This window comes from Hippichthys cyanospilos, chromosome 6 (genome assembly GCF_059441005.1).
Source record: "Hippichthys cyanospilos isolate Australia breed blue-spotted pipefish chromosome 6, RoL_Hcya_1.0, whole genome shotgun sequence".
Taxonomy (NCBI): domain Eukaryota; kingdom Metazoa; phylum Chordata; class Actinopteri; order Syngnathiformes; family Syngnathidae; genus Hippichthys; species Hippichthys cyanospilos.
The window spans coordinates 20045001-20060035 of record NC_142374.1 but is presented as its reverse complement, the minus strand read 5'-3'; the positions used below and the strand labels follow the sequence as shown (position 1 = coordinate 20060035).

The 15035-nt window shown below is 37.0% G+C and overlaps 2 protein-coding genes and 1 long non-coding RNA gene across 4 annotated transcripts in view; 1 reads left to right on the top strand and 2 right to left on the bottom strand.

The window, feature by feature from the left end:
- The window catches only part of LOC148422710 (uncharacterized), a 35366-nt gene extending 33897 nt beyond the window's left edge, over window positions 1-1469 (bottom strand). The window contains exon 1 of the long non-coding RNA XR_015865897.1: window positions 1344-1469. This is a non-coding gene — a long non-coding RNA (uncharacterized LOC148422710). The remainder of the gene's footprint in view (window positions 1-1343) is intronic.
- Window positions 1470-1605: 136 nt separating this feature from the next.
- Window positions 1606-8156, top strand: pex11a (peroxisomal biogenesis factor 11 alpha). The gene is made up of 3 exons (XM_088416421.1): window positions 1606-1898; window positions 2024-2139; window positions 5404-8156. The coding sequence occupies exons 1-3, from the start codon at window positions 1843-1845 to the stop codon at window positions 5970-5972; spliced, it is 741 nt and encodes a 246-aa protein (XP_088272547.1). The 5' UTR covers window positions 1606-1842; the 3' UTR covers window positions 5973-8156.
- LOC148422708 (RNA polymerase II elongation factor ELL2) overlaps window positions 7345-15035 on the bottom strand; it is a 47022-nt gene continuing 39331 nt past the window's right edge. For both annotated transcript variants that reach the window (XM_088416418.1, XM_088416419.1), the window contains 5 exons: window positions 14837-15035; window positions 14499-14553; window positions 12832-13003; window positions 12697-12741; window positions 7345-11564 (listed from right to left, as the gene is read on the bottom strand). The exon at window positions 14837-15035 is cut by the window's right edge and continues 231 nt beyond it. In XM_088416418.1, coding sequence (XP_088272544.1) covers window positions 11454-11564; window positions 12697-12741; window positions 12832-13003; window positions 14499-14553; window positions 14837-15035 — 582 coding nt within the window. In that variant the 3' untranslated portion in view covers window positions 7345-11453. The remainder of the gene's footprint in view (window positions 11565-12696; window positions 12742-12831; window positions 13004-14498; window positions 14554-14836) is intronic.

Genomic DNA, 15035 nt, shown 5'->3' with positions numbered 1-15035 from the left:
GTTTTAGTTGGAACATCCGTGTTGCTTGATTGATTGTGAGCTATCAACTTTCAATTCATGGCCTCTTGAAAGAAACAGCAATGAGGCTAATGGAAGCAAAACCATTTTTATTCTGGGAATTACTGCTCACTTCTAGATAACAAATCCAGCTGGCCTGCAGGAGATTGAAAGGCCATCTTGGGTCTGATTCATGCCGCTTATGATCTCCATAGCAACAGAAGATCAAGCAAAAGAGTTCCATGATGCTCATAATTTAGCACTCAAAAATTGAATTCCAAAATTCTGCAGGCCAAACTAAAGCTCATCAAACTGTCATTGTGTAGTAATTTAAGATGCTGCAGACGTATTTGAAACTTCAGTAAGGTTGGTGAGATATTAAATACAAAGTAAACGTTAGAAGGCAGTCATTTGAATGGACAAATTAGCCATTTAGTGTGAATTGTCTAAGGTGCTCAATGTCATGTAATGTCAGTCATGTCTTCATGAAGATAATGCATAAAATGTAAACTGCCTCTGCTTCTGTGTCACTGCATACAGTATATACTTTCAAACAAGAAAAGTGTTTTTTTTTTTTCTTGAACAACTTTTTTTTTGCAAAGGAGTGTTTCTGTTTCACAGTGAGGCACATTTTGACTTATCAATATCTGTCTACTCCTATATGCAAAAGCAAAGCTCGTGTCAATGTTGAGGGCAGCCCACAGATTTTAAAATGGATTTAGGGCTGGCCTCTTTTTCATAACTGATTGAATTTATATTTGGAACACTGAAACTTCCTGTCATACATTAAAGTATCACAGAGGATAAAAATCCAATAAAAACCCATGGCTTCTTTAAATTTTTGTTCTCACTCCCATGCCAATCCTAGCCCTAAGCCCATTTACCAGTCAATTTTGAATAATCTACAGTGAAAAATGTATTTTCAAAGATAGTTTGTGTTAATGCAACATGAAGTTGAGTGTAGATTAAAAAAAAAAAACAGATGGAAAAAGTAAGCCAGAAAGATCAACGAAAGCGATGAAAAATAATGAAATTCAAAGAGAAAAAGAATGGTTGAAGGAACACTATGAATTGATTTAATAAAAAGAAAAGCTTGATAGGTTGATTATGAATTACAAATAAAGCTAGCAAGCTAAATTACTGTATCTAGTTCTAGCTATTTTGGCTAGCGAGCTAATGATCTAGCTGGCTAGCTTAGTAGCTAGATAGTTACCACACCACTTATATATAGGTATATATATCACATTAAAATAGAAACAAAAATACTTTGACAACAGTGCAGGCTGATAATAACTAGCATAATCTAAAAAAAATATGAGGAGAGATAAGTGAATGTATATACTGACGCAGCATCAGATCCAACATTGTCTTCGTTTTGAGGCGTTTACTGTTTTCTGTGATCATTTTATTTTAAATGGTCGTAGTACTTGTAAGACTTTTTTTTTTTTTTTACTCCGTGTACCGAGTCGTGTACAGTTGTTTTAAAGTGCTCTTTAAACAAAGTTGAGTTCCTAATTTAAAGCGTTACCTTGGTAACTAAAGCGGGTAGACGCTGACGAAAACTTTCTCAGCTTCCGTTGCGTCGGCAAATACTTCCGGGAAGAAACAAATAAGTTCGGTCCAAATGTACCTAACTTGCAGTAGACTCGAGCTCACGAAAAGAGCGTAATATAAGTTTGTTTTTTTTCTGTCGACACGAACCGTCACTTATTTTTAAACTGTGACTTTAAACCGACCATTATTGTGGACGGTATTTAGACCGAACACACTTACCGTGTATTGTGCTAAGTACACGTTTAGCTAAGAGATCGTGCAACTGGTGGAACAAGTTGTTCTGCAACGAGCATGGAGTTGGTCCAAAGTGTTATCAACCAGAGTCAGGGTAGAGACCGTGTTTTCAGGTAGGTTTGTGCTATATGTGCCATTTTTTTGTCATGTTGTTTTCTATTTGACGTTGTCAAGTACAAAGAACTTGGCCCCACGAGTAATTTTTATTTTTCACATTTTTCGTTATTGCTTTATTCAGAGCAACCCAATATGCGTGCGCTCTGTCGGTGCACGCTCTTCGAAATGATTCCCAACGAAAGGAGCTTGTGACCAAACTTAAAAGACTGGAGGCAAATATGAGTGCTGGACGAAAGTGTGAGTAGAATCAATCATGTTTGTTCCAAAGTTCGATTTTGTATTCGACCTTTTCTCCTGGAACACCGAATGCTGCCTTTTGAATCAATCATTTTTTGTTACATAAATGTACTAGTCTAGCATTTTTTTTAAGTTATTGTCAGGGCATGTTGTAAACTTGAATTTGCTGGTGGTTCTCAAATGTTATAGTACATGAAGGCACTTTGTTTTTTTTAACATTGTTTCTTCTACATATGTTATTTTATGATTTTTAATTATTTTCGAATTAAGGTCAAATTAATTGGAACACAAAGCAACTAACTGAATCGTGTTGTTTGTATTGTCATTAGTCACGCAATTTCCTGCAGACACGCCAGAAATAAAACCGATGATGTTAGATGATCTATCGTTTAAAGTAGCAGAATAAAAATACACAAACAGTCACCAGTACAATTGTAATTCCAATATTTCATCAATCACACATGGATGGCACAGTACTGTCTTTATTTTTTCCTTTCAAAAATGCTTTCGGGGTGCTTGGCTGAAAGGTTCTCTTCATTGGGCGCATAAGGTTGGGAATTCGTTCCCAAATATGCTATCATGTTTTTTTTTTTTGCACATAAAATCTTGAAACCTTGTTAGTTGGCAGTTATGGCCCATCAACATTATCTTTATTTACATTTTATGTACACTTTTGTGTACAGATAATTTCATAACTTATTACTTTTTATGTACAATTAATACGTTTAAAAAGACATTTTCCCACCAGCATATCACTTGTGCTTGAGGCTCAAGTAACAATTAATTGTGGCATTGCTGTTGATCATGTGACCCTCAAAAGTCGAGCTGTGACTGTTTATTACCTGAGACTCGAGTACATATTTTGTAATTTAAAAAAAACTTGCAGTATTTTGATCATTTTAATTGGTTATGCCATTATGAACTTTGACTTGTCACCATCTGAGTGGAATTTCAGCTCCCTCGTGCCTTCTTTCAATGTTTTCCCTCTGATGTGAGACACCTTTGATATAAAGATAAAAGGATTGGACAAAAGACTGCACGAGGCACGCTAAGCTGCCCCCACATCAGAATCATTCTTTTATTTCATTGAAATAAACCGCTACAACTTTGAATAGAGTGTGTGAGGTGTCTCACCTTTACCAGAATAAATGCACCGTGGCGAACAGCGGGAGTCTTTGCGATGAATCCTTTTAAGCTCGCAAACTTTTTTTGACTTCAGGGTTTTGTTTCAATTTAAAATTCAGCAGCAGACTGGATTTAAGATGGAAATAAAGGTACTGCCTGTGCATCGGTTCTGCCAAAAAAGACCTTGTCCCTCCAGTTGCCGTATGAGGTCAAGGCGAAATAGGCCAAGCTCAGTTGGCAGAACACTTAATTATCTCTCCAGAGCGTCTCGGTCACAGCAGCCTCGAGGCCCAACTCCCTCAAAAGTCCGGGCTGCGGGCTTGTACTCATGGTGGACTGCATGTCTTCCAATTTGAAGGAGAAAAAAAAAAAAAGCTGGTGACTGATCAAGCTGCGTGTGGGTGTGTCTGTTGGTGCATGCTCGCATGCATGCGTGTGTGGAGCTAAACCCTTCAAAACAAACACATTCAGCAAATAACATTTAATTCCCCCAAAAATACAACCTGTTCTCCCTCCCACGCCAATCTTCTCCTGAAATGTTCCATTTGTGCCGTTTAAGTGGAGTTTTTAGCGCAAGTGATTCCGTTTGAAATGTCATATTAATTTGGTTGCGTCAGCCCGGTAAAGATTCCGCCTGACGTGTTTTTGGAGGATATTTTTAACTGACACTTGTTAGTCAGCAGCAGATGAAACGAGAAGGGAGGAAAAGTGTCAAGAAATAATGAGGGGATTTTAGTCGGACTTTAATGTAAAGTCGCGTTTGACCAAATTTATGATCACACAAAAATGTTCCCCTAAAAGAGTCATTCTCAACTTTTTTTTTCAATTTTTTTTTTCCGATTTGAAAGATTTTTTATTTGTTATTTTTCCTGCCAAGTACCTACTAAGCAGCGCAAAGCAATTGTGGATGGGAAAAAAAAAAATTCCAAGTTCTGTGCTGTCCACGTTGGATTGTTTAAGCTTTTACAACCGCAGACGCCGCTCTACATACAAACGAGTTACTGTATGTTTCGGGCGCTTGTTTGTTTGCTAAATTTGTTGGTAAGTTGTTAGTAATAACAATAAAGTAATAAAAATGAGTAAGAACAAAAAAGTAATAAAAATCAGCTGAAAAAAAGTCAGTGAGGGCTGGACGATTATTAGCTGTGCGATATGTTGTGGGATTTGGCGGTCTGCTATCTTTTTTTTTGCGCCTTGTTTTATTTGTTCTATTCAGATGGATTGAATATTACTAAATAAGAAAGGAGTAGGAGTATATAAGTTTTTTATTTCTCCCTACTCCTTTTTTGAGATTATGGGAAGATCAATGCTCATATTGCTATTGTTTTTTTGTTGTTAAATTATTATTATTGTTTAGTCATGCAAAAAAGGCATTATATATTGTTTATACTTTTACATTTTGTTTATTTTGCTTGATTCTAAGTTCAAAAATAAAGTTTTTCATATCATATCATAATGGCCAAAATAATAATCACACTTATTTTAGTCAATATTGAAATCACGATCATGAATCACGATTATTATGCCGTTCCTACTGATCACTTTTTAACAAACCAGGCTTACTCAAATGTGTTGTTTAAATTGCAAAAAAAAAAATCTTGCCACTCATTTCATAAATCAAATAGGGAAAAATGTGTATAAAATCACTTGTTTTTAAAGTTCTAAAGCTTTTTTTTGTGTGTTTTCTTTGTCAGTGTTCAGGCTGGAGAATGCAATAAATGCCATTGAGGCTTGAGAAGATCAATGCTAATATTGCTATAGTTTTTTTAATTATTATTATTGTTTATTCATGTAAAAAATGCATTGTCTACTGTTTACTGTTTTTTTTTTGTTTGTTTTTTGTCTTTTGTTGTTTTTTTTTACTGATTTTAAGTTCAAAAATAAAGTTTTTCATATATCATATAATGGCCAAAATAATAATCCCGATTATTTTGGTCAATATTGAAATCACGATTATTAATCACGATTATTATGCCGTTCCTACTGATCACTTTTTAACAAACCAGGCTTACTCAAATGTGTTGTTCAAGTTGCAAAAAAATCTCGCCACTCGTTTCATAAATCAAATCGGGAAATATGTGTATAAAATCACTTGTTTTTAAAGTTCTAAAGCTTTTTTTTGTGTGTTTTCTTTGTCAGTGTTCAGGCTGGGGAATGCAATAAATGCCATTGAGGCCGCCAAGCGAAGCGTGCGACTCTCTGACCGAACGCTTTGCCTTTGCCTTACCGCGGCCAACATCAACCGCGCACTCTACTTTATCTGCGACAACGCGCTGTGGGCCGGGTCTGTCGAACTTCTTCCGAATATTGACAAGGAACGTTGGAGCGTTCGGGCCTCGCGATGCTACCTCCTCTTGCTCGTTATGAGCCTGACCAGAGATGTTTACGTCATCTCCCGGTTAATGGTGCAGAAGGCAAGGGAAAAACACTTCCGGCGAAAAATGATTTCGCATCTTAACGAGAGCCCCGAAGCGGCTGAAGTGGTGATCCCTCACTTGGACGCTTTTCTTTTTCTGCTGCTGCAGACCTTCAAATCCCACCCCGATGTAGTTTTGGATACCATCAAAAACATTTGCGATTTGTCCATTCCGCTGGACAAGTTGGGGATCTACCGGTCAAATGGCGGCGTGGTTGCATTTTGTGGCCTGGTTTCTTCACTCATTGGGATTGGAACCCTCATACAGCCCAAATTGAGAATCAAACCGTGATGGGGGTTTCTGATCTGACATTAGTAGAATTACGCTGTCGCCAAGTCTAACGCTAATTTAAATGCAACGTTGCGTTGATACAATCAAAATTGAAAGCTTGAAAGGGAGACTAGCAAGTTCTCAATACAATTTTTTGAATAGGCACCAAAATAGATTGAATATTAAAGGGACAATGTGTAAGATTTAGACAGTTTTTCATGAAAAAGGAATAAATTGTTCTTAACGACCAACAGAATGTTTTAAATATAATCGTAGGTCTATAATATGAAATAATATGAAATGATATTGCATGGGGGGGTGGCACTCCCCCGGAGGCTGCCATGTTATAGCTACGGACAATGGTAAATGCAGCACCCCCCGGTGTCGTAATGAAAAACGGTCTAAATCTTACACATTGTCCCTTTAAGAAGATGATTCCAAATATTAAATCCCAAGTACTTTTTTGTTTTTTTTTCTTCCAAACCTTAGGATAAAGGATGATTTCAAAATTGTTGGCATTGAATAAGTTTGTGTGATGCATAATGTTTATTTTACCTCCATTATTCACCAATTTTTGCTTGAACAGACGGCAAAATAAAATAAATAGGCCGTCAATTGGGCACAGGAAACTAGTGGCGGCGCCTCCTGTGGAAACGTTTTACTACAAATAAGCCAAGTAGCACAATCGCTTGCTAAATATGATTACGTTTCCCGATAATCGGCACAAAGCATTGTTGGACTGAAAAAAAATGAAAACTTAAAACAGAGATCTCATGTATGCCTCTTTGAGAAATATTGCATTGGAGGATCATCACACAATAAAAACTGGCCCCTCTGCTTTGAACATAATGTTCACATAAAAGCAAAAGCTTTTTTTTTCTCCTCCAGTTTTTTTTAATTAACTAATAGTCCTGTTTTGCCAGCCGCCACGTATTACCGGTAGTTCTCAGTTTAGGAAATTTTTAGTGACTGTCAATCTTTATGTCATATACGGTAAATACGGTCATGCTTCACTTCTGTGAGAAATTGTGTGACCAAATCCTGTGCGGTACCACAAATCGGAAAAGATAGGTGCGACCATTGCAAATGTTAGTATGGAGCCCTAACTTGATATGTATGTATGGGGAAAAAAAAAAAAAAACTTTAAAAAAAAAAATCATGGACCACTACCTTCCTATTATTTAGTATAGCAATTGTTATATGAATTGTCATCAATAGTCCATTAGCCAAATCAAATTGAGATTTCACCTGAATGATTTAGTTTCTATGTATTAACACTGTGTTAGCGTTGTTTAATAATTTGCAAATGACATCATTTAAAATACGGGAAGGAAAAAGTACTTTGTGTCCTATTCTCACACGCATCTCCATAAAAGTCACACAGTTCACATGCGCCATTGAAAATAGATTTTATTTCCAATTTTTTTCTGAGACAACAATACAAGTTTTCCTGAAAGCTTTTTCTCATGATGGTAGCGTTTGCATAACACATCCAAGGTTGCAAAAATATATTTCATTTCCCTTTCACCACACTTTCAGGTTTTATTGTGGAATGAAAATAAATGACTGCAAAGAGGAAATCCCGCAACAACAAAATAACATGAAGCAATAAATAAAAGACATTTGTTCTCCTAGGTAGATCATTTGCTGGGATTTATGAAATATTGAATTTCACATTACGTCGCTAATGTCGTTCCAGTACCAACGAAGCACATTTGTTAACCAATGTGGTGAAAACAAAGTTTCCTTGGTATAAAAAAAAGCAAAATTCTGGGCTCATTTCTTTTTTTTTTTAATGTATGCAAATTATTCATAAGTTGCTGGATATAATTTTCGAAACGAAAATTTTTCTCTAACCGTAGTGCTCTTATTGCATTCGACGAGGCATCCGACTCGACAACTTAGCACCTTCTAGTGGCGGGAGTGTGAAACTACAGCCACGTTTATAGGCACCTTCTATATTGTGCTGCTGAAGTCATAAAAAAGTCCGTTCTTTATCCATTCCCCAAATATGCGACAATCTATTCTGATTACTGAGTAATCTTGCACTTTAATCACACTTGATTGATATTGAGTTGTTGATCCAAAAGCCTTGAGTCTATTTTGGCCACTGTTTGTTTTTGCATCAGGAAATGTCAGTACCATTCTATTTGAATGAAAAACATGTTCTGTGAAATATTAATAAATATTGTGTTCTGGGCTGAAGACATTTTTTTTAATTACCATTGAAACACATTTTTTGAGTGCCAGCACAGCAGAGCCTCTGTTGAGTGGATCTATGTAGCAAATACTGTAGGTGTATCCTAATTCATGCAAAGTAGATGCCATAATCTGAATTCATTTTTAGTGCTAATAAATATCTGTCTTTTTTATATGTGCTGAGACTTGAGTCCCACATTCTTCAATTGTCCCAAAAACTGAACCCGGAAATTGAAACACACTCAACCCTTGTACAAATGCCATTTTTTGATATAAATAAATATTTCATAATCTTTGCTGCGTTTAACTTATTCACTGCCTTTGATGGCTACAGACATCAAAAAATCCATTTGAACTCCTTCACTACCACTCCCATTTAATTGGAATGATTTCATATGACCTGAGGGAATATCGAAATAATTTGAGGTGATGTGGTTGCATAAGTGTGCACACCCCCAAAACTTGCAATGGGGCTGCATTCAGATTTGACCAGTGACATTAAACCTCATTAAATGGCAACCCGCAGATAACTGCTACCAGTTAAAGTGCCTTTGATTAATCTCAAATAAAGTCAAGATGTTCTAGCGGGCTTTCTATGCTTCACTGCACAGTAGGCATGGTTCTATTTTGGTCATGAGAAGTCTTGAGTTTGGGTTTTCTCGATTTTGATCACGTGTTTGAGAAATTTCTAGTGTGTTTATTAATTTAGCAACTTAAATTACTGCTAAGAGGCATTTGCTGCTCTGGTGTAGGTGCTTGAGGGGCGTGTACATTTTTGCAACCGCGAGATCGCAATTGATTTTGTACTCATGTCTTAACTGATTTTATTTTCTGCATTTCAACACTGACATTATCTTACTTTTCAGAGAATGAAAACATGGCATATAACAAGGGTGTGTTATATATATATATATATATATATATATATATATATATATATATATATATATATATATATATATATATATTACTGTAGGTTTGATTACTTACATGAGAACGTATGCAATAACGATTTGTTTTGACAAGACTGGACGGCTGCTAAAAACCTCGTTCCAGTTGAAAATACGCCGTCAAATTATGAGTCAAAATAACAAGACATACAAACAAATAAAAACGAATGCCTAACCATCCAGTTTGTGAATGACCTTTCCGCTTAATGTCCAAACCAATATTAGCATACTTAACACTGAGATGCCAGAATTCTGGAAATGTCTGGCATGCACGTTAAGGCAAATCCGAGCTTCTCATTCCCCATTCGAAGCAATCATTAAGACAAATGCAAAATTGACACAAGGCTGAGAGTGCACTCCAATCGGGTCCTTACTTCATATCTAGGTGCGATCGTAATCAGCGTTTCGAGCACCCCCTAGAGGTTAGCCTGTCCCATTGCACCCAATTCAACTCGTGTGTTTTCGAATGAGTGCCGTCCTCTGAAAATGTCGCAGTTTTTGCGTAATAAGGCGTCACACTCAGTCCATGTCTGCCATTCGATGAAACTCCGTAAAAAAAAAAAAAAAAAAAAAAAAGATTCCCATGAAAACAGAAATGGCGAATAAACACTATGATTTGCGGTGCATCGATCAAGATGCGCCAAAAAAAAGCCTGTTGACAGCAGCAGACCAGATAAGCCCGAGTTTTGATGTGTTTGTCAAATACAAATAAAAGAAGAAGAAAAAAAGAAAAGGCCATTCATGGTAGGCTACATGATGTGGATGTGGATGCCACTACAGATTTTGTTGATTGCAAGCAGAAATTGGCGATGATGAGATTACAGATGGAAAAACTAATGGTAAAATAAAAAATGGTCAAATAATCTTGATATAACTCCCAGTGCTACGGAAATAATTGCTTTCGGTTTCGCACTGCCCTCATATTGAGTCAGCCTAATGAATCAAAGTTTGTCGTCAATGAATAAAGTGACCGAATGTGTCAAGTCAGCAAACGAAAAGTAAAGAGATTTTGCCGATTTTGACATAACAAGTAGCATTTGTTTTCCCCCCTAAGACTGATTGTACTATCAATTTAATACTTTAAAATCCTTTCTCTCCGGCAAAAAGAAAGAATCCACTCTAGAAATAATTGGGTCAAAAAGAGACCGACACAACTTATTGGGTTATTGATTTAAACCAGTTTGTGTCCATTGATTCATAACCCAATTGTTTGGCTGTTTTATGGGTTACTGATTAGGTCAAAATGAATAACCCACAAAACAAATGATTTTTTTTTTTTTTGGGGGGGGGGGGGGTAAATTCTGTGCATACTCTTAACTGTTGGGTCAAACTGACACAAAAAGACACAGAAAAAAAAAAAATATTGGCTATGACTAACTCATAATACAACCCAATTTTGGGTTGTACATTTTGATCCAAAGTTTTGGGCTACTTGAGAAAATGGGCTAAACCCAAAATTGGTTTGCGTTGTAACCAAAACAAAATGATTCTTTCCCCCCATACCTTTTGTGTTAATTATACCACTAAAAGTTGAGTTGCTCCCTTTTTGACCCAATTTTGGGTTATTAACATTAAACCAATGTTTTGGGCGAATTGAGCCGTGATAAATGTTTTACTTTTGTATGACCTACACTTTTGGGTTAATTAAACAACCCAAAAAGTTAAAATGCTCCCTTTGGGTTATTCCTTTTGATCCAAATGTTTTAGCCAAACAAGCCATAAAATAAGTCAAAAGAAGAAACGTGATAAACCCAAAATCGGGTTGTTTTTTTAAATAAAAATATAATCAAAACAGAACTTTCCCCCCTATATAACCTCACGTTTCTGGTTAAATACAATACCCCAAAATTTGCTGGTCCTGTTGTAACCCGGTTGTGGATTATTCATTTTGACCCAATATTTTTGGCTGAACAAGGAATTGTGTTAAATCCCAAATAGTTTTTTTTAACCACACAAGTAATTCAGTTAACAACTTTTGGACCCAATTTGAGCTATTTTGACCCTAATGTTTTTTTTAAACCACTTGGGCCGGAGTATCACTGATAGAATTCGGGAACAAAAGAAAAAGTAGAATTTGGCTTTCACTTGCACATCTGCCCAGTTTCCAGCAGGACAATTTGCGGCTTTGACAGCACTAAAAGCATGACGTTAAAGGGCGGCGGCTGACACCGGTCGGTGTTCCTGGCCCCACCTATCAGAACCTTTTCGCTCCTTGATTCCATGAACACGCGGAAGAGGAAAGCGAGTTGAGGTTCAGCGAGCGCGGCACCCAAATTGCTCAGTCTTTGGGTGGGCTGCAAGTCTTTTTGGTCCATTCTCAATTGCCCTGGTTTTTAGAGTAACCGCCATTTTACTAGGAGGCCTCCTGCGCCCGGTCGTAGTCCGAGATCAGACCTTTGATATGTGAGAGTTTCTCGTGGAGGTACTCGCATCGCTTTTTCTCTTCCCTGTAGCCGGGAAACTTCTAGAAGACAAAAACAGGAGGAGCCCGAATGAGATTTCGAAAGCTGACAAGAACATTTTGTTATTTTTGACCGTTTGCCCTATATATTTCACTTCTTTTTTTTCACCCTTATTTTTTTGGAGGGAAATTTGGCTCGATGCTTCATCCTAATGGGGATGAACTTTGAAAATATTCACAAATAAACTATGGAAAGAATCTTGATGGATCATGACCTCCTTTGAATGGCTAAATTTCTCTTGGTAAGCGTGCAATATTCTTCGAAAATCAAATATTGATTCAATTCAACAGAAGTAGCATTTTGCGTTCACGTAGCGTGAGGTAACAGCGCCCCCTTTCGCTTTTGTTTGCTAGTGTCAAGCTAAATCTGTCCTTCAAATATTAGAAAACTGGATTGACAATTGAGAGTATACAGCGTTCCCTTCCTACATCGCGGTTCGGTTATTACAGCTTCAGGGATTTTTATTCGTCACCATAACTTTTAATATTGCAAGTTTAAGTTGCTAATTTTCTGGATTTTTTTTTCCCTTTAAATCAAACCAGTCAAAAAATAGATATTTTATTTATTTAAACAAAACAAAAAAAATCAACAGCAATTCATTGCAGGTTTACCACACTATATATTTTTCTCTTCTAAGAGTCATTAAATATCAATTTTATGCATTTATTCTTTAACAAAAGAAACAAACTAAAGGGAACAAAAGCGAAAAAAATCTCGCGAATTTCGGTTACTGCAGGTATTTTTGTGATAAAAATAAGTAATACGATATATATACACAGTATACATATTTAACCAATTTCAGCAGTAAAATGTTCATTTTTTGTCTATAATTAATGTTATAACAAAATATTTCTTCACACGCAACCTTTAAGAATAAATATTTGCACTTCCTGATGACATGACATGAGCTCAAAAGCTCAAGTAGCGGCCAATTACGGCTCGGTTTGTCAATGTCACATGACCAAACCCAGGAAACAGGTGAGCCTTAATTAAGCACATGTCGTCAGCAAGTGGAAATGTGTTTTTAAGAGATTTAACTGTATATGATAATTCACGGACAAAATATTAACCAAAAATGGCTAACTCCCTTGAAGTGTACGTCGCAGGTATTATACAGCATAAGTGATACGTTACCTTCTTATATTTGCGGTACTTTTGTAGTATTTGCTCCTCCATTAACTGAAAAACATTTAACAGGAATAGCGGCCCTTATCAGATGTGTTTTCAGAAGAAGTGGAACCGCATTGAGCCGGCGGTTTCAGGCAGTACCTTGTACTCTTGCGTTCCCGGCGCCAGCGTGTTGATCTTTGAGCCCAACTGAACAAACATCTCGGTGATGGCCCCGATGCGGTCGTGAAGAGCTCGGTACTCGTCGTACTCTGAACAGAAGTCTTCTTTGTACTGCTCGCGTTGTTCCACTGCTGTAATTGAGCTGTATTTTCTGAAAAAGAAAAAGCAAAACAATATTGGAAAAAAAAAAAAGGAAGCTCAAGGTGTCTTTCCTAAATCTTCCGGTAGGTGGTGCAAAAGGATAGCGGAGTGAGTTGCCTTTGCAGCGTGATGAGTTGGACAGATGCGGGACATAAGATCATTTGTTTTCAAAGCTATTTTGGGGAAGATTTGTGGGCGCAGACGGGTTTTATTCAGCCTCGAATTTTATGGGAATATTGGGGAGGTGAGCATCAGGCTTAGGCACGGAAGAGGATCAAAGCCAGTGAAGGAAAAAAAAAGATGGCAGGATTCTCACTTTAATCTCAGAACTCTGACTTAGTTTTTGGAATTGTAAAGGCTGACTTTTATAATAATAATAGTCCCTGTTAAATGTGTTATTTATGGATTAAATTATATGATGGAATAGATCAGGAAAAGATGTGAATCATTTACTGTCTTCAAAGAAAGGTTTAAAAAGTGTTACTTGTGGCAATATGTTACAAATGATGGACATTCCTTAGATTTTTATATCATAAAATAATTGAAAAAAAACAGTGGGGATCTGAAAATTTTCAGATGATTAAAAATTAAAATTTCAAAATGCAACAATTCTGACATTTCTATGCAATTGCAGCTGGACGTGTGAGATTTTGTGTACAGAAATAATCATTGTCCAAATTTTGGAGCATATAAAACCATTTTTGAGATGCATTTTAATGGAATTTATGACATTGATTTTCCTGTGATTTTTGCAACATTCTTTTGAGTGGCGTTCAAATTATGTCAGCAAACAGAAAATTCTTTTTTGACTTGTGTTTCACCTCAAAACAGCAAGTAGCGGTAGAGACCTGTTAATGGCTATAAGTCTCATCGTCACGTCACAGACAACAAAGACACACCATATCATTTTTCGTTTTTTCGTCCTGTTTTAGACTGAGCTATAACCTGTATAAACGCTGTAAAAAAGTTGTTGAAACTTGTATTTATATTGCTTGAATGTACTTGGTTATTTTTTTCTGTTTTAGACTAAGCTGTAACCCATATAACGCTGTAAAAAAATTAACAGTTGTTTTCTTTTCTTTTGTTAATGTTAAAAAGGATACAGGTTTTGGTATACTTAGGCATTTTTTATAGATACTTATATTATTTTATTTGAATTTATTTTATATATTTATTTTATATAATTTATTTTATATATTTTATTTATATTTATGATTATCAGAACTATTTTGTCAAGCGGGGGGGGGGGGGGGGTCTCTTTCCTAGGCGGGGCTTGGCAAAATATACTCGAGAAGCACTGCGGTAAAGTCCGAATTCTATGACTAAAGTCATAATTCTGAGATCAAAGTAAGAGTCCTGCGGCCCATATTTCTTTTCTTCACCGACCCTAATCCTCGTCCGTACTTGGGGGAGATAACAAAGTGAAAGATGATACCCTTGTAAACACTGATGCAATTTTTCAACTTGATGCCCGATTCAAAAGCAAATCCAAGCGCTCAACTCACAATAAATAATCCGGCAGGTCCTCCTTTGTGGTTCTTCTGACGGGTGTTTTCTCCCCTAAGAAGGAAGCACACAGCTGAGGCCAATGCAAACGCGATAAAGGCGAGCGTCACATCAACGTCCGATAAAATCGTTTATCGCGGCTTCCGATAGAGGAAACGCCATCCGAGGCGCGCGCTGACGTCAGGATCCCCGAGTCGGAGGCGACGCCGGCTCGTTGGAGCGTAGGTCACCCAGCTGTTCCGCAGTCAATCATCAACAGACTAGGGACCGATGACGACTTAAGACTCCTATAAGCGGCGGGATTTAGGGAGACATGATTCAACTCTGACAAGTTTACCTTTGAGATTTTCTTGGCTCTTCTTTAGGTCCGGGCTGGTCTCGATCCACTCCGGTTTTAAGCGCTCGCGTTCTTTCTCTTTGTGCTTTTTGGATTTCTTTTTTTTATGTAGACCGTTGGGCAGTTGTTGGTCAGTGCAAAGCGAGGCGTCCGTGCGAGGGGATTTCGGGGTTAGTGCCTTAGAAGCCGGCTCCGTCCT